Source organism: Patella vulgata, chromosome 1, assembly GCF_932274485.2.
Source record: "Patella vulgata chromosome 1, xgPatVulg1.2, whole genome shotgun sequence".
Lineage (NCBI taxonomy): Eukaryota > Metazoa > Mollusca > Gastropoda > Patellidae > Patella > Patella vulgata.
Genome location: NC_065879.2, coordinates 75,615,427 through 75,636,008, shown reverse-complemented (window position 1 = coordinate 75,636,008; position 20,582 = coordinate 75,615,427). Strand labels below are relative to the sequence as shown.

The 20,582-nt window shown below is 34.0% G+C and overlaps 2 protein-coding genes across 2 annotated transcripts; one reads left to right on the top strand and one right to left on the bottom strand.

Annotated features, from left to right (window-relative positions):
• The first annotated feature begins 50 nt into the window (after positions 1–50).
• Positions 51–20,193, top strand: LOC126808715 (tubulin epsilon chain). Its single transcript, XM_050533645.2, has 12 exons — positions 51–182; positions 6,023–6,096; positions 6,525–6,644; positions 6,810–6,925; positions 7,639–7,760; positions 14,544–14,610; positions 15,498–15,618; positions 16,251–16,450; positions 17,211–17,351; positions 17,974–18,114; positions 18,725–18,899; positions 19,626–20,193. Exons 1-12 carry the CDS (start codon positions 158–160, stop codon positions 19,782–19,784), a joined length of 1,461 nt encoding a protein of 486 aa, XP_050389602.2. The 5' UTR covers positions 51–157; the 3' UTR covers positions 19,785–20,193.
• On the bottom strand, positions 8,993–12,892 carry LOC130013066 (tripartite motif-containing protein 2-like). Its single transcript, XM_056101528.1, has one exon. The coding sequence runs from the start codon at positions 12,717–12,719 to the stop codon at positions 11,334–11,336; it is 1,386 nt and encodes a 461-aa protein (XP_055957503.1). The 5' UTR covers positions 12,720–12,892; the 3' UTR covers positions 8,993–11,333.
• Positions 20,194–20,582: the final 389 nt, after the last annotated feature.

Below are 20,582 nucleotides of genomic sequence, written 5' to 3'. Positions count from 1 at the left end.
ATTCCAGAAGGGAACTAACTCTAAAATGCATGACGAGAGTTGTCGCCCCTAAAAAAAGACTGTCATGGACGCCAAATTGCATTTTTTTTAATGAAAATTATTGAAAATGTGTGATAGTTAATTAATTTAAAGCCCTAATCCACCAATACGCAAGATTATGACACAGTCTATTGTTGTTCAAGGTATTTCAATCGCCTTTTAGTCGATGGTTTCGTTTACAGCAACACAACACCAAAATCTTGAATTGCCTCGTCTAAAAATCAAATGTCAACTCGGATGAGTAGCACGATTTACCCAAACCACCCAAATCTAACCAAATCCCACATTATTTCGGTTCTATTTCAGTATTAAATGTACCTCTACCATTTACCTGTGGTCGTAGATACTTTTTAGTGGATGATAAATGGGACTACAGGACTTACTTTTTTAGGAGTGTGATCGCGCTTGCGCTCCATCGCACACCTAAATGTTGTGTCAGGAGCGTTCATGTTCAAGCTCCTTTCGAATCTGAGAGCCATTAAAAAACAATGAACTCATTGAATTGAATCTCTGTGATTTGTTATTGACGGAAACGGGAGAACACTAGTTTGAAGACGGTCGATCACATGGCGTCATTTTATGACATTATGTTGATATAAGCGGCTCATACATTCTGTATTCTTTGTTTGCCGCAGGCTGAATAACTTGGCCGCTTATATCAGTATCACATAATATGACCGATCTTTGATACTAGCGTTATCTCATCAACCTTGCGAATAAGAATTGCCTTTCACCGCAGCAAAATGGCTGCATTTAGCAGATGAATTATTATTTTTATTCGGTAAATCTTGTTTACATGAATGATAATTATATCCTCTTCTTGATGAAAATACCTTGAGAACTTCATCTATCGTTATCTCATCTAACCTCGCCAACAGGGATTTAGCAGACAAATTTTTATTGTTATATTCTGTAAGTCTTGTTTTCATCATGAATGATAATTGTATCCTCTTCTTGATGAAAATACTGTGACAACTTCATCTATATATGGAACTCTAGTCTGTTTTTATTCTATATGTTCAGTACTTTTTTAATAATTTTATGTCTTCTTAAAGATATTAAACAAACAGAAACTTGATAGCATTTTAAATAGATTATTTTATTTGGACTTTTTGGACAAATAAAATACATTACAGTTGCACCATAACAGATACACTCAATTTTAAGTAGTTAAATTTCAGGAGAGGGTGAATCATTCTCCTCGGGACTTTCAGGAGGACTGTTTATGGCTTTCCATCATTTTTCAAATGGAGAAACCTGGACTAGCGATTTCCACACACCAAATTTCAGTCGAGATCGTCCTCTTTAAGTTTAACAATAACATTCACCCCCTTAAAATTCAAGTTTCTATGACCACAAGAACTGCCAGAGGCACCTTAATGAAATAGAACCCAAAAGGCCAAAGCCACTATTATTTCAACTCATATCTGATGAACTATGGTTGGCATAGCAATTACATATTATTTTAATAAAATTTCATATTATTTGCTGTTGAATTATTAGCATTTTTCAAATTATTTTCAATTGTATTTTATGAATTTTGAAAACTATTTTGTGACGTATGTAATGTTGAGAATCAGAAATGATCAATGAAAACACAACCTAGAGTAATTCTTAAGCAAGTTATGTTGCTAGAAGGCTACAACGAACAAAAATAGGCCTAATTCAACTTTGTTAAAGATAAATTTTGAGATTGCTACTTTAGAAGTTATTGAGTTCCCTGTGAGTCTACGCTTACTCGATCTCCCCATATTTTTGGTATGTTTTTGATAGATACACGTGTATATATTTCGAAAATGCAACATACATGAAGGAGGCTTCTGAAATTTTACAGTCTAGTAGTTTATTCATCCTTGGCACCAAAGTTTTTTTTTTTTTTGTTTTTTTTTTGGCAGCGTGGGAGTAGGGCCTACCCTTTACCCTTTGTTAATCCGGTTGCTAGTAAATTTGTAGTGATAACTCGATAATCAACATAGAAGGTTAATAAACTTTGGCATGCTCATACCCTATATATGCATCTGTTGATTTGCTGAAATAAACACCAAAGCTAGTTTGAAAGTTATTGTGTGCGCAGGGAACCTACCCTAACCCAATTTTCTTTTATATTTGATATGTTTACGGTAATATATCTCAACAGTGCAACATAGAAAGTCCATGATCTCTGGCATGTTCATATCTTATGCATCTGTCGATTTGATGAAATACATGTAAAGACCATCGAGCAACCCCAGCTAGTTTAGAAGTTATTGTGTTTACAGTAAGTCTACCCTAACCTAATTCCCCCTTACTTTTTGATGCAAATTGGACTTTCCATTTTCTGCGTGCTCAGTTAGCCTACTGTGCAAGATTTTAGTATGTTTACGGGAAATAAACTTTTGATACGCCCACGTTTTCATGTGGACGTATATTGTTGTCGCCCCTGACCATATGTCTAGCTGTTGGTTGCCAAAGTCGCAATTTGCGATAAAAATATGATAGTGGCGATTAAAATTTAATTTTGGAGTACTGGTGATTCTCATTGAGAAATGGCGGCAAACAATCTTAAAAATCTGAGGGTATATATCCTAGATTGACTAGGTGGCAGCATAGTATAAATTAATCAACTCACTGATAATCGGGATTGTGTCAATGAGTAATACTAACCAAATGGGAGCCACAGTGGCTAAGTGGGTAAGACGCTGGCTCGCTAGCCTGGAGGTCGCGTGTTCGATCCCTGCATTGACCAGGAAAATTCATCAGGATTTTCTGGCGTGTTTTCCCCGTGTCAGTGGTGCAGGACGGAGGGCCTGACAAGGACCGCTGTCTAGTTGTTCGGATCATTAGCCCAGTCGGAGCAAAACAGTAGGATGTTAAACCCCATTTCATGAGATGAAACTTAAAGGATGTGTTAAGGATCAAAAGTTTGACTTTGGTAGACATCAGACCTTCCATTCTAGAGCTGTATCCCCAGGGTCTACAATATTGTCCTGTTCAGATGAAACTTAACAGATATGTTAAGGATAAAAAGATCATGAATGAGAGGATGAGTCCTAATCCTATAGATTTCACCACCCCCCCTTCTTCAATGTCTTGTATGGCAACCACTTGTTTTAATTGATAGCAGTGAATTATTTGATGGAGTGGTGTAGGGTTGGTGGTACCTTCCACTGCTAAAAAACCCTATGTTGAAGCGAACTGTTGCAATAAAATTGAACTATGTCCCAAAATGACCTAGTTTGTGTTTTGTTGACGTTAACTTACAATCATTTACTTTCTGTAATATGTAAAAGGTGTAGATATAAGTCAACAGCAATACTCCCACTCCACATTGAGCAGTTCAGCTTACATGTATCTCCCCTTCAACTGTGATTATCAAACACACAAACAGCCTTAGATCTCAATTTAATATTTTCTGTAAAACTGAAATTGTATTTGGTAACTTGAAATTGAGATCTTATGGTCTTGCAAAACTACCTACAATAGATTCTCCAGCTTAAGTATCTGCTACATGTAGCAAATAAAATGTACCAACTAGTAACTACCATACTCTAGTTTCCCACAAAATAATCCTGGTGGATAATAACCACACAACATTTCGACAAGATTACACTAGTCGTTTTCAATAATAGGCTATTTTCATAGTATATTTATATGAGTTGTATGGGCGTTGGGATTCAATATGGGGGGTTGGGTGGCTGAAAGATAAAAGCTGCATGGTTTCTATTCCCCGCTTGTAGTGACAAGGATTAGGGTCGTCTGTCCAACCTTATGTTTTTTTTCCTGGTCTTCCGATTACCTCTCACTGCTAAAGGCTCTACATTGAACCATATGTTAGTCCCAAAATGACCTTGTTTGTGTTGAGTAGACATTAAACTCTCTCTCTCTCTCTCTCTCTCTCTCTCTCTCTTTCTCTCTCTCAGATTCAATAAAATCCTATCTGCCTACCCCCCATCAAAAAAAGCAAAACATGCTAGTAGGCACCAAATAACAAAACATGCTAGTAAGTATATTTGATGTGATAGTAGTTGGATTTGTGTAATATTGTATAGATCTGGCTATACTTTCATTACAGAGCAAACATCCTGGTCAAACCAGCCAAATATGTGAATAATCTAATTTTAGTGTTAAACACATTTTCCTGTTTATTTACTTTTGGTACTTGACTACTTTCTAGTTCTACTTTCCTGTTGACCCATTACTATAATATATAGAGGATAATTGTCGTTTTAGAGTGAATAACATATTTTATTCCATTGAGAAGCAAGAAAACTTATATTTTCACGAATGCGTAAAATGTTCTATTTATTTTATGATTTTACAATCATTTTAGGTAAAATTGAAATGAAATGAAATTGGGTTTAAGGCCAGCGCCTTACCCACTTAGCCACATGATCCCCCATTTTAGGTAAAAACCACATGGACTACTGCTAGCCAGTGGAATAACACTTTTATTTCACTGATAAAACGCGGTATTCCACTACTGATCATAAAATAAAGTAATTTATAGCCAAAAACTATCAGTTATAAATGGTCTGTATTGACAACTAAAATGTATGACCCATTTATGACCCTGACTGTTCTCTGTCTCCATCTCTTGCAAAATGTGGGCGTATCTTGCATGGCAACCGCTTGTTTTATTATAAATACTTCTTAAAATGTCTTAAAATATTTTCTAATATAATGGTAAGAATTATTATTGTGATAAACAAATATATATGTTTTATTGTCGTTAGGAATATGTTTACCAACATTCCAGGTGCTGGAATATGGGTGAGAAATGCTGCTTGGTCAGACTCCAGGAGTCTTCACAAAATTTATCTTTAACAAAGTCAATTATTTCAGTTCATCGTTGGTTAACAATCCCTTATCTGTAGGCCATGTTTCCATTGATCATTTCTGATTCTCAACATTACATACACACAATAAAAAAAATGAAATACAAACTAAAATAAATACATAGAAAATTTAAAAATGTAATAAAATAAAATTAAAAAGTTGTTTTTAAATGAATGGGAAAAAAAAATTATTAAAAAAAAAAATAATAATAGATAAAATAAAATAAAATTGAAAATATTTTGAAAAATTTTAATCATTCAACAGCAAATAATATGAAATTTTATTAAAGATACATTATGGGAGATTAGATAAAGAGCTGGCAGTTCTCACTATAATAGTTAAAAACTAGATAGTGTAAAGGAGAGAGAGAGAGAGAGAGAGAGAGAGAGAGAGAGAGAGAGAGGAGAGAGAGAGAAACGTCCACTCGACACAAACTAGGTCATTTTAGGACTAACATATATGGTTTAATTTTATTTACATAATTTGCTTGCGCGTAGGGGTCTTTAGCAGTGGGAGGAAACCGGAGGACCCGGAGAAAACCCACGAGGTTGGACAGGCGACCCTACTCCTTGCCACGTACAACCGGGGATTCGAAAAATCCAAAAAACATTGCAGCCTAGCGATGCCATCAAGAGTTGATTATGGTCTGAATAAGATAATTAATGTCTAATTAATAATTTAGATAACATTTCAGGCCTAAAGAAAGACCTGCAATAGGTAGATTTAGCTCTTGCATAATGTATGTTTAAGATAATATGTATTTACTATGGCACCCATAGTACACCAAACATATACATGTATCACAATAATTTTTATCAATATTTGAAAATATGCCTTTCTTTATGCCAAATTGTCATTTTTAATTGAAAATCGTAGCGTTTATTTGTCAAGGCCGAGTCTTAATTTATAAATACCGTTGCTACGATAAAAAAACAATCCATGCCCTTTATGAATGAAATTTTCAATATATTCATTTTGCATTATCTATTTTTGAACTATTATAGCAAGAACAGCCAGCTCTTTATCTAAATCTTACATAATGCATCTTTAAGGATTAGAGTTCAGGTTTGGTGTAAACTGTTTTAAAAAATTGGTAGACAGATTGATTTTTAAATTGTTCTGATGAGTCTTAATTTTCAATTTTTTTCATATATAATTTTATTTCTAGTTGGCCAGTGTGGTAATCAGATTGGTTGTCAGTTCTGGGATTTAGCTCTTCGAGAACATGCAGCAATAAATAAGGTGAGTAGTGTCAGGTCGTGTACAATTTGTAAATAAATATACATGTAAGCTTACTAGTAGTGTCATCAGCAGACTTGGATTTTCTGATCTGTCTCAAACTTTACGGGGGGGTGGATGGCTGAATGGTTAGCATGCGCGCGCTGTATCATAAAGTCTGTCATTGAGTCGACTGGCGTGGTTTGGAATCCCCGGTTGTACGTAGGGTTGCCTGTCCAACCTCGTGGGTTTTCTCCGGGTCCTCCCGTTTCCTCCCACTGCTAAAGACCCCTAAACCATATGTTAGTCCCGAAATGACCTAGTTGTGTCGAGTGGACGTTAAACCCCATTTCTCTCTCTCAAACTTGACACATATTTAACATGCCAATTAGAACTGTCTAGTCACATTAAAAGATCTCTTTGAATTAAATCCTATTTTTTTTTACTTTCAGCGAGGTGTTTATGATGAATCATTAAGTAGTTTCTTCCGTAATGTTGACAGTCGCTACGATGACCCTCCAAATATTTCAGTTTCAGAAAGCAAAGGTCAAATACGATCCTTGAAAGCAAGGGTAAGTTCAAATGTAAGAATAGTTGTGTATGTCTTAAAAAATTATAAAGTAAAATATTATCCAAACAGAATCAGAAACATAAAAAAAAATGCTCAGAGCCTTTGCTAATGTTGATGTTGGTTTATAAATAGAGCATGAAAGATAGATTACCATTCTTTCTTATAGGCTGTATTGGTTGATATGGAAGAGGGTGTAGTTAGTGAAATTATGAAGGGATCATTGCGAGATGTTTTTGACTGTCGACAGTTGATCACAGATGTATCAGGATGTGGAAACAATTGGTAAATAATATATTGAATAATTTTGTGGTATTAATTACTTAACTGATCAAGACTTTGAAAGATTAAGGGGCCGAATGGTTAGCGCGTGCGCGTTGTATCATTAAAGGTCTGTCATTGAGTCAACTGGCATGGTGTCAATTCCCCAGTTGTACGTGACAAGGAGTAGGGTCGCTTGGGTTTTCTCTGGGTCCTCCAGTTTCCTCCGACTGCTAAAGACCCCAACACGCAAGCAAATTGTTGAAATAAAATTGAACCATGTTAGTCCCAAAATGAAGTAAACCCCATTTCTCTCTCTCTCTCTCTCTTGAAAGATTAAATAAATTACTATAAGAATTTATTTGAGCAAAATGGGTTAAAAATATACCTTTGTACTAACACATTTATTTAAACAAGCTTTTGACTGACTCTGTATATACAACTTTTAACATGTCCATAATTTTTTTCTTTTATATTGTCACTTCATAAAGTGCACCTAAACATGTGATGTGAAAGGTACCACTATAAATATGCTGTAATAATAATAGATAATTTGAACTGTAAAACTTAATGAAATCAACTCTTTTATTTTTGGCCCAAAGTGAAGAGATCTTGTCATTTTATGAGGAAAACTAACAATCAAAGAGATGATGCATCTAAATTTTTAATGGAAATATTCAGAAGTAGCCAACTTATATAACCATGTTTTTATCTCATTATACTTACTCATATTACAGGGCTGTTGGACATAAAATGTATGGATCTCAGTATGGGGAACAGATCTCGGAGACAATTCGAAGAGCAGCTGAATTTTGTGATTGTTTACAATGTTTCTTTATTTTACACTCGATGGGCGGAGGTAAATTCTCTCTTTGTTTCAGTCTTTATTGATCAGTTAAAGTTACAATTTCATATTTTCTAAGAAAGTCAAAACATAATTATTTGTATGTCTTTGCGCAATAGGTTGTCAACTCACTATTATAGATCATAGGTGTCATTCTCACACTTAAAACTCATTTACACCGGAAATAATAACACAATTACCTCCCAATTACCTCCCTTGTTTTCTATTCTCCACCATGGAGTAGCGATTTTCAAACGTTTGAATTTGAAGAGGAAAATGATATTTTTGCCAATTTCTCAACTGGCAATAGTGAATTATAGGATTAATAGGATTATTCTTTAACAAGGTAGGACTGTTTATAGATACCATCTATTTTAAGGCTTTATTAAAAATATAACGTAAAAATATGAAATTGTAACTTTAAAACACAACCCCCCAAAATTGAATAATTCGTCTTCTGAATTGCAGTTGTACTGTTCTTGAATCAAGAAATATCTTAATGTTGTCATGCCAAACCCAAAACAATTAGAGCACATTCGTTTTATGAACAAGGTTAGACTACAAATACTCTCAGCCAAACCTGTCCACTGTCAGTCCATGCAAAGTTTTGGAAATTACATCATCACATATGAGATTTAGAAGTTTAGAACCCTTTGCTGTAGTTTCAGTTCAAGTACACAACTGGAACAGTTATTTCTGACAAAAACAAGATAAAACTCACATGATAAAAAGACTATGGCAAGGTTATTAAAATCTTTATATTTTTTCTGTCAGTGCTATGTGGAACTAAATCATAGCTGTGAAAAAAGAATCATTACGATCCAGATTGGTGATTCTGATTGGACAGTAGTTCTGCTATGGTTTCTGGGATTATAACTCACCCATTTGTTGGAAAGAAAGTGAATAAAACAAATGAGACCGCTAATTGTGGCATTCACCTTTAGTTAAATAAATTGGCCTGTATGTAACAGCAATAATGGGATGGTGCAAAGTTGATACCTCATCTGCTTTAGTACTTACTGGACATGGGGGCCTATCAAGTTTTCTTGTCTGATTCATCATTTTCTTTCCATTTTATTTTTTGGACATTTTCAATTTGCCGATTTTTGATTGCACAAAATAGGGATTTCTTTCTTTATGCATCTTTAAGGAACAAAATTAGGACAGAGAGTGTTGGAGAGTCTCATAAACCCAAACACCCTGTGCTAAAAATCTAATGAATAAATAAACAAGATCAAAATATTGAAACATCTAATTTATATTAATCAACATCTAATTACAATATATAACAATTATAAAATTAGAGATTATAATATTTTTGAAGTACAAATTAATGACAAATTAGTAAATCGACTTCAGAATACATATCACAACCTAATTGCATTTATAAATAATATTTAAAAATATAAGCTTGGTTACTTGTATTATATTTTCAGAAGAGGGACTAGTCATGCTTTACAAAAATACACGTAATGATGATTTGATTGACATTAAACTAATCTTTTTAAAATAAATATCAGATCATTATAAAACTGAAGTGAAAATACATTTCAACATAGGTTAAATTCCCAGTTGATATAGTGTGAGAGAGAAATTGGGTTTGATGTCCACTCAACACAAACTAGGTAATTTCGGGACTAACATGTTTCAATTTTATTTCATTAATTCACTTTGGGAAGAAACCAGAGGACCCAGAGAAAATCCATGACCCTACTCTTGTCACGTACAAGCGGGAATCGAAACTACAGAACTTGACACAATGATAGACATTGTGATCTGATTTGTACGCATTAAACCGTTTGGCCACTCAACCCCACCAGTTGAGTTGATTTCATTTGTATTTATTTAGCATACTGCTTTGTAGATCTGTGTGTACAAGTGTACAAACTACTACTTGTAATTTACTTTGTATGAATAACCATGATGTTCTGGGTCCCCTTACACGAAACAGGGTCCAACCAAATTTGTACTTTTTATGACTCTTTGCCATCAATCTACAGTATGCAGACCATAGATATACAAACATCTTTCCTACTTTTAAAATATTCACAAATGTCAGTTCTACTGTATTTCAGTCTGAACTACATTTCTACAATGATTCTCTTGTCGTTTTCAAAATTAATAGTGTACCTCAAAAAACATTCCAAATAGCAGTATATAAAATTAATAGTGTACCTCAATAAACATTCCAAATAGCAGTATATAAAATTAATAGTGTACCTCAATAAACATTCCAAATAGCAGTATATAAAATTAATAGTGTACCTCAAAAAACATTCCAAATAGCAGTATATAAAATTAATAGTGTACCTCAATAAACATTCCAAATAGCAGTATATAAAATTAATAGTGTACCTCAATAAACATTCCAAATAGCAGTATATAAAATTAATAGTGTACCTCAAAAAACATTCCAAATAGTAGTATATAAAATTAATAGTGTACCTCAAAAAACATTCCAAATAGCAGTATATAAAATTGGTGCATTTTATCGAGAATCCTCATTTTTCTGGAATTGTTGAAATAAGACTAAAATAGTACAGTATTAAAGATACATTATGTAAGACGGGCTACATCTGATGCTGTTTTTTATATCGTCAAATGTTTAATATAAATTATTATTTGGACATTTATTCACACGACAAGCTCATAGTCAACACTCAAATGGAAGAAATATTGAAATGATTAAAACAGCTGCTCCATTTAATAATTTAACATTATAAAGGATAATCGAGATTTTGTCTATTATCCTATAATGGTACTTAATAATCCAAACAATGTACATGTAACTTCACTCATAATGAAGTAATTTGACTGAAATTTCCAATGTAGCCTACATGTATTAATTATCTATTTTTGAACTATCACTGCCAGGTCTTTATCTAAATCTTACATAATGCCTCTGTAAGCTTTAAATGTGCTATGATTTTCACCAACACTGAACAAGATGAGGTATCCGTATTCATACAAATCATAGAACTAGTATCCTAGTTCTATGATTGATGAAGCGTTGTATGTACATGTACATGTATGTGTGGCTAGTGCAAGCGATACACTTACATTGTAGCATTTTCTGTAGAAACTTGAAACATAAATGAGGTATTAAAAATAACATTGATGCTATATAATGACACTAGATTTCAGTTCATAAGTTTTTACATTAAAAGTTTGGGTTTGCACTATATACATGTATCAGTATTACATGGAGACAGACATCTTTGTTATTGTGTAGTCTTGAATATCAAGACACAAAGTGGATGTTATGCCTACTGAGCTGCCTCGCTAACACTAATGTGGAAACGACTTTAGTGCTAGGTGGGCAAAATATTGGAATAATTGTACTTCAGAATATTGCACACCATTCTTGCCTGGATATATTTTAAAATGGCATTTAGATTATTTATCACAACAAACATTCAACTGTATAGCATTTTTACATAAAAGTTCATATTATTTTGTATGGTGGTAAAATGCAGTATGTCAGCACACAGCAGTTAATTTTGAAGGCACAAAGAAAGAGGTAACTACATGTAATTGCTATCCTTATTGCAATACAATGTTCAGTTCAGTCAAAACAAGGTCATTTGTCTACTGATGTTTACATGCATCAGGGGCATCTACATTTAGCTGTGACAATTTTGGCAAATAGACGCGGACCTCAGCAAACTGTGGCCCAACTAATAAGACCACATATTGGTGGTTAATGGTTACAGCAACATTCACTGGTTTAACTTTAGGACCGATTTCAGATGTATCTTCGACAATACTCCCCAAATAACGTCCCTTGGATGAAAATACTTCAACTCGGTAATTATTGCTATCGGCAACGATTATGTTGTTTTTGTCATCAGTAGCAACACCCAAGGGAGTATTGAAATACCCATGTTTACTTCCTTCACCTCCAAAACGATTTTTGAATTTTCCTGTGGACGAAAAAATTTGTACATTGTGATTGACACTGTCGGATACAATTAGCTGGTTTTTGTTGTCTGAAGCCACATAACAAGGGGAGAGAAATCTTTCATCTCCTGAACCTTTTCGACCAAACTTGGTCGACAATTTATACTGATCAGTAAAGATATACACACATAATGACTCGAGACCCGTGACAGCCACATAACCATTTTTCAGACAAGTTATTCCCATTGGATTCTCAAAATGATAATGCTGTCCGAATTCTGCTAGTAACTTTCCGCTCATGTTGTACAGATGCATGATGGCAGACCCTGATGAGGTCACACTGACTAAAATATCATTAGTAGGAGTAACTGCGACATCTCTAATAGCACATTTGGTACAAACAATTTTAGATTTTAACTGGCCAGATTTATTGAAGATAAGAATACGATTCCCTCCTTCGTCCGTAACGATAAAATCTCCGTGACAGTTAATGGCAAGCCCTGATGGTTTTAAAAAGTCCACATGTCCTGGACCATATTTTCCAAACTGAAGAACCATGCCATGGCTACAAGGTATAGCACCTGATTGCTGTGGATTTGATTGCAGATTGTCATTGGGTCCTTGTGAAGGAGTTACCTCTGTCAGTACTGGATACAGAGGTGGGACATCCGATTTACATGTTTTAGTGCTAACAGGAATCCACGCAGCTGCTCTTCCACTGGTTTCATCTTCTTGGGGAGGGGGGCACCTTGGCGGTCTCGGGGGAATCCTTGGTGGTCGTCTTGCATGAGTTACAGTGTCCGACAAGCTGTTTACTAAATGATTGTCAGGGAAATTCTCCACTCCGCCCTCTGGAATTTCTGACTCCGTTCGACAAATTGGACAAGGGAATTTTCCTTCCCTTTCCCACCCTCTTCCGTAGATAAAATCTCTCAGGCATCCCTCACAGAAAGTATGTAGACACGGCAGCGCTTTTGGCCGTGTAAAATATTCCATACAAACAGTACATGTTAGATGTTCGTCTTGGATTTTGGAGCGTAAACTTAAGGTGGACGACATGTTTGAATTTATCATCGTCACGGGATTCCCACGCTATTACTCATGAAATGTTTACTCCCTCCGATAACTAAAAATAACAATAATCTGATAACCAGTACACTGTTTTGTTGACGAGGTATCAATACCACTGATTATAAAATCGACTGCAATTTGAATCCAGCTTTTCGCAGCTTTCTCGTTTCGTCTTAGTTCTATTTTTAGTAACGTGTCCCGATGAACTTTGGGATTCCCCATGTTTATTTATGACGTTGCATGGGAACAATGGGTATTTCCCGCCCACACTTGGACTTGGTTAAATTCAATGCTACACCCTATTATTTTGAGAACATGATGATTAATTCCAGATTTTATAAAGCATACAATATTGTAGGCCTACTAAGTATGGTTTCGATATAACTGGCTATATATAAATTTGACAATAAAGAAAGAAACACGATTTTTGATCTTTTGGGGGTTAAAGGCTCAATACCACTCTTGTTGTAACTGAATAATATGTCCCAATCTTTATTCTGGTCAACAAATTGTACTATTTTAGAATATTTCAATTAATTGATGATACAAATTTCATTTTAACACACCTTATTTAAAAATTTTGAAAAATTCAACATAATGGTTTGAAACGTCTAACGTAAACCTTTTCAAATGAAACTTCGATTTAAAAATATTTTCGAACCCTCTGGACAAGTAAAATAGGATGTAATGGATAATTTACACAACAGGTAGGACACTTAAACATCTAGTACTAAGAAAGAGATATTATTTATTTTCTGGAGCTTTCAAGCCAGCAAGAGTGTTATTGTCCCTTTAATTTAGAAGTTGAACTGCAGTCATTATAGGCCTATTTTTAAAAAAAATCGTGGAAATTATTTCTATGTTGTGTTTTATAATCTATAATAAGAAAGAAATATTTAATCACATATATTGTAGGCCTATCATTGCATAAATCAAAAGCAAAAATTTGATTTGCTTAAAATATACCGGTAACCAAATTGTGTGATTTGATGATATATTTGGACTAAAAACATGTATTCAAACTAATTAATCTGTCAAAAATTTGCTTCAAATCCTTCTCTAAAATGTGTATTCGCAGGGAAATACCCCAAGCTATAAATAAACTGTTGTTAGAAGCCATGTTTGTCATCTAACTTTATTGAGGGAGGGTCCATTTTTCAGAATGTATTACTTACTGTCTATTTACCATACATATTGAGGCCCAATTAAATTCTTAATTATTTTCTGTCAACTTCTTTTTCCACCGTTTAATTGCAGAGTCTTTTAAATGTTGACACTCTCAATGTTCCCAAAACCGCTTTACCATTTGATCAAGAAATAAGAACTGCTCTCGCCGTACAATAAACTGGCAACAACAGTCAGGTTGCCAGTTAGTGATACCCTGGCATTTTTGCCCTGTGGGTGTTTTTCGGGTAATCCAGTAAATTTCTAGTAAGATAGGGCATCTATACTTTCCATATATACCAAATTTGCCTTAATTTTATTGTAAATAACCACTCGATAAATACTTTGAGGACAATGTATCTTTAATTTATATAAACCAGCCATGTTGAATCTTTGCATGGAGCTACCGATATAACATACTACATTATGGTCATCTGCAAATTCCACAGTTCTTAAGTACTACGTTTAATTTGAAAACTTAATTCATAAATTAGTTTGGAACCAAAATGACGTTTGTTTCGGAAAGATTGACATTATATTTGAGAGTTCTAATTGTTATGTTAGAATTTCTAAAAGAATATGCATATTCAATAATTAGTATGATTTAATTCATCACCTTTTTATTTAGATTTTAAAATGATTTATGTATTCTCTATATAACAGGAACTGGATCTGGTGTTGGTACGTTTGTGTTAGATATTTTAGCAGATGAATATCCGGATGTATACAGGTAATCAGGTTAACTCTTTTTTCTGGTTTGTTATCTTTGGAAATTTAAGTCAACCTAAAATAGCCCGAGGGGAAATGAATGGAGGCGTAGCTCTGTGCAGTGAGTGAGATTACAATGATTGAATCACAATCAAATGTTCGTTTGATTGTGGTCAAGTGACCACTTGGCATAATAGTTTTATATAGCGTCTGAGCACATGCTGTCACATATGTCACTCAAAATAACTAATAAAGTAGTAAACTATGTTACTTTTTGGCCACTCAAAGAAAGCCTGGGTTACTTTCAAAATGATCCCTATATCCTCTATAGTTTCAGTACAAATGTATTTCCAAAGTTATTTTATTTTCCTGAATAGGGGATGGGGATGGGGTGGGGTCATATAACTCAATTAGTTTAAAATGCCGACCTAGTTTTGGATAGTCATATAGGTAATGATGTATTTCGCATTTTCTTCTTGCCTCTTATGTATTGTTCCTGAAAATTAACATTATGAGATGATCAGAGAAACTCTATTAATTTATTTACATGTAATCTATTAATATACAAGAGCTAAATCTGCCTATTGCAGGTCTTTCTTTAGACCTTAAATGTTATATAAATTATTAATTAGACCTTAATTAACTTACCAAGACTATAATCAATTCTCAATGCCATCATATAGTCTAGATTTTCAATATGTTTTGCAGTTGATACGGTTATAGAAAAAAGGTAACAATGACAATCAAAGCTACACTGTTCTTCTAACAACGATAATGAGGCTCAGAGGGAAGTAATTTGTTTGAAATTTTCAACATGTTACCTTTTCATTATTTATTTTTTAACGATAATAGCGAGAGATGTCAACTCTTTATCTAATCTTACCTAATGTATCTTTAATCTATATTCAGATTTGTAACAGCAGTTTATCCATCCGCTGAAGATGATGTGATTACCTCCCCTTATAACAGTGTTTTGGCCATGAGACAATTAACAGAAAAGGCTGATTGTGTTTTACCTATAGAAAATCAGGTTAGTATTATTAAATATAAACAAAGGTAGATACCTATAGATTACCAAATAGAAACAAAGGTAGATACTATAGAAAATCAAGTTAGTATTACCAAATATAAACAAAGGTAGGCTTCCCTTCAGTTGTATCATTTCATGTTTTTTTTTCTTTTTTCTTTCTTCCAAAGACTACTCAAATAGTATTGGTAGATATCAAATCATTAGCAGAAATTTAAATTGATCAACAGCTGAGTTGCCGAACATAATTATTGTAGGCTTCCTTACTGATTTATTTAGTAATTCAGATTGTCAGCTGAGTCGAGACGAATATCAGTGTAGCCATCAGAAATGTTAAACTCTAGGGGGGTTGGGTGGTCTAGTGATTTAACGTGCACGAGTAAAGTGTATGTGATTAGGAGTAGAGTCGCCTGTCAATCTTGTGGGTTTTCTCTGGGTCCTCCGGTTTCCTCCCACTGCTAAAGACCCCTATGCACGAACAAATTATTGAAATAAAATTGATCCATATGTTAGTCCCAAAATTACCTAGTTTGTGTCTAGTGGATGTTAAACTCTCTCTCTCTCTCTCTCTCTCTCTGGCCCAATCAAAATAACTGTTTCTAAGTTTCATATGATTTTCTTTCATCATTTTCCAGGCTTTAGTAGATATTGTTAATAAAATATCACATGCCATACCATCAACAAAAACTGGTAAAAAGGTTTTTACGTCAACAGTATCTAATAGTATAAAACCTGATAGTGCTATAACTAATATAGAGGGAGCTATAAGTAAAGATGAGAAGCCATTTGATGCCATGAATAATATAGTAGCTAACTTATTACTTAACATGACAAGGTAGGTGTTTTTTATCATTTTATAATTGCATTTGGCTGGCATAATTTTATACATCAGAAAAGCAGATTGGGAGAAAGTTTAAAGAATAAGGAACATGAATCGTTACATCATGGACATTTTATCAGTTATCCCTACACAAACAGCTATCATCTCAGGCCAACGCTGTTATCTTCATCAATTGAGCTGTTCCATGACAAAAGATAAAGGCAAACTTTGTACCATGTTCCTGAAACTACGACCCTTGCTAAACTGGCCTGCAATTCCCCAACTTATGGCTACATTATCTCCCTTTACCACAAACATGTGAACAGTAGTGACCAATCAGAGTTTGTGGCACAAGCACACTCAAATCAACCATGGCAACCTCCACGGAAACCTTGACATTGAACGAACTCTGAACTTTGCAACTCGATTATCACTGGTAGACATTTTAGCTGGAAAGCGTGAGACTATAGGTCGGTGGCTGATCAAAATTAATGCCAAAATATGTAGGGTATTACGTGAAGCGCTTGATAAGGTGTACAGAGTTAAAGCGAGGTCAAGCCTTCTATAGAAGATGACATAGTACTAAACTAACTCTACACTAGTCCAATTCAATCGGATACTACCAGGACACGCTATTCACTCCTAAATATTCCTGTTTTATGTAATAAAAATCTTGCCGCTAGATTAGAACTTTAGGATATTAAGAGATAAGATTTTGTCTCACACTGTGATTTCAACCTAATATTAAATAATTACAATCAATTATTATTTTCAGTTCTGCCAGATTTGAAGGATCATTAAATGTTGATTTGAATGAGATAACAATGAACTTGGTACCGTTTCCACGGTTACATTATCTTGTTGCTAGTCAAAGTCCACTATATGTGTTTAAAGATGTCCACCTTCCTCCAAGAAGGTAAGTTTTTTATATGTCCACATTTCATATGGTAATGTATTGTAATCACTGCAGACCGTCGTTTGGTCAGTCTGTCTAAAAGGTTTACACTTAACACATAGTTTTAGATAGTGTTATTTCATTACTGTGCAATATGAGGATGATCACTCAACATTTCAAGTTGATCACTGCACATTTTGGGAACACATATTTTAGACACTGTTTGACATTCCTTGGGTGTCAGCTCTCCAATTAACCATTAGATTAACACATTCAGAAAAGTTGGTTTCCCATTCAAACTACTGTAAATTACATGTTAACTGTCAGGGTATGCCATAAATGTAATGTTATTAATGTATTTGTGATAACTGAGTCTATTGGCACAGTATCATGACCTGTTGTAGAAAGTTGCACTTGTGTTTTTTAATAAATGTGGTAATGAGAGGATGTGTTTGCTGTCCAAAGTAAACATATTAATGTAATTGTAAAGTAGATTGCTTTAAGCAGGAAATAATTTTCTCACAGTAGTATGAATGTATTTTCCAATCAGTGGTTATATATTTTAGTATGGCTGTCAAAATGGAAAAAAAAACAACATTTTTTGTACATTTTATATTTGTTTTAAATGTTCACTATTTTTAAGGTTAGATCAGATGTTTACTGATGCATTTTCTAAAGAACATCAACTTTTGAAAGCCGATCCTAAACACAGCCTCTACCTGGCTTGTTCTCTCATGGTTCGTGGAAATGTTGAGATGTCTGACATCAGACGTAATATAGACAGGTAAATAAAGACCTAATATTCCAGACTAAACAACAAATATAGACTTTTAGACCATAAACAAAATACGTGTAGTTATATTGATAAACATTGATCTGAAAATTATTCAAATCAGTCAATCCTAAAGTAAGTTATGGCCATCTAAAGTTCCAATACTTTCTATTGATTTAAAACTGCCATCAATACCTTTTTTTGTAATCATCTGTTGACATATGACTGATAACTCATTACTGTCCACAAACATCAAGGCCAAGATGGTATCTATAACTTTTGTTTTGTTTTCATCGGCTAGATCAGTGAGATTAACCTATTTTATACTTTGGAACCTGTGAAAAACGTTATTTATATTGTACATGTATATTAGTAGTTATTAAATGTAATGCTATAAAACAGAAATAATATAACCAGAAATCTTCTAGTTCCAAACTTTTTAATATCAAACAAAACACCATTCACAAGACTCAAGTGGTTATTTATTTATCAACCCAGAAGAGCTAAAAATTAAAGTTTAATTTGAACCAATTAATTGGAAAAACGGTCCTACAAGTTCTTCTTGGTTTTATGGTCTCTAATATAAAAATTTGTGCAAAATTTATTGTATTACTTTTTTCAGATTGAAATCCAGTCTCAAATTTATACATTGGAATCAAGAGGGATGGAAGACAGGTCTTTGTAATGTAGCCCCAGTTGGCCAGCCATATTCTTTATTAACAATGGCTAATAACACGTGTGTATGTGAGAGCTTTACCAATTTAAAAGATAGATTTGTTAAACTTTACAAGAGAAAGGTAGGTATATTTTTCTGCAAAATTGATCAAATTTAAGCAGCCACAACTATAGACTTAATCATCAAGTTCAACCATGTCTTTAATAAATTAGACTAGACCTGTCTAGGATGAAATGAAATGGGGTTTAATGTCTTACTGCTCTGCTCCGACTGTGCTAATGAAGACGGGCATATGTCATACAGTGTGCTATGACAGAAATTTTGGACAGACATCGACACTACAGCATACTCTTATGTCAAATTCCAACTGCCTAGGGCTGTTTTACAGCACTGTGAACACGGGGAACTTGGTTTTTCGCCACATCACTGCACCACTGACAAGGGGGAAACAAGCTGGAAAATTCTGATGAACCTTCTCGGTTAACACAGGAATCGGACAAGGGAAAGCTTTAGTTGTTAGGATGGTACAAAAAAAAGAGGTACTGCATACAGATTGACATTCACATAAAAGATCCCATGGCAGTTGAAGTCGATATAAGAGTAGGCTGAGCATCACTGTCCAGGCAAAATTTCCCTCATAGCACACTATATGGCATACGCCGGTCTTCATTAGCCCAGTCAGAGAAGAAGAGTAGGACGTTTTCATTTCTTATCTGTCATACCACCATTTCTTTGTCAATCTGTTACTTTAATAAAATATTTGACTTCTACTATTATAAATGTCAGTAGTATATATCCATGTAAATATTTGGAACTCTTTAATAATATTTTTATTTCTATTTTCTAGGCTCACATACATCACTATACATCTGTAGAAGGAATGGAAGTCGGTGATTTTACTGCCAGTCTCGAATCATTAAATACACTTATCAATGAATATTATCAACTTGATAAGACGGCTGGTAACCCAAACATCAACCAACCACGATTACAAATAAATTCATGATATTCAGCAAAATCTATTGGATTATTCCAGTGGTGATAGTGAACAAATAGATGCCAACACAGCAAACCATAAATATTTACAATCATATGAAGATTGCCATGACTACCTTGCACACTACACTGTTTATGGTAACTAGTGGCCATAGTGAACAAATAAATGGTAACACAGAAAACCATTATGATGGTCGCCGTGACTGCACACTCTTGAAAGTACTGTAACCAGTGGAGATAGTGAACAAATAGATGGTAAAACAGAAAACCATAAATATTTACCATCATGTAAAGATTGCCAGGACTACATTGAACACTGTTCATGGTAACCTGTGAACAAATAGATGGTAAATCATAAATATAAACCGACATATGAAGTTGCCCATGACTACATTGCACACTCTTGATGGTAAGCAGTGGCAATAGTGAACATGTGTATGTTAACACATAAAACTAAATATGTATTATCATGTAAAGTTAGCCATCATAACATAATAGTAACTATATTAAAAATAAATTGTTGGACAGTAACTAATTATAAGATCATAGAAAACATATTTGTAGTCATGTATTTAATTGTTACCATAGAAACGGTTGTTGGCTTGACAACGGTAACCTCTTTATGTACAATATTTGAGGGAGTAGTTTGTTTGCAAGGCTCTGTGCATTGTTTGTTAAAATTGAAGCAATCTTGAATATTTTGTGCCATTCCAGAATTCCATTCCATCCATTATGTACATTACGGATATGTTTTGTTGAATTTTTATACTCAGTTATATATTTTTGATTAAACTTTATTACTTTTTAA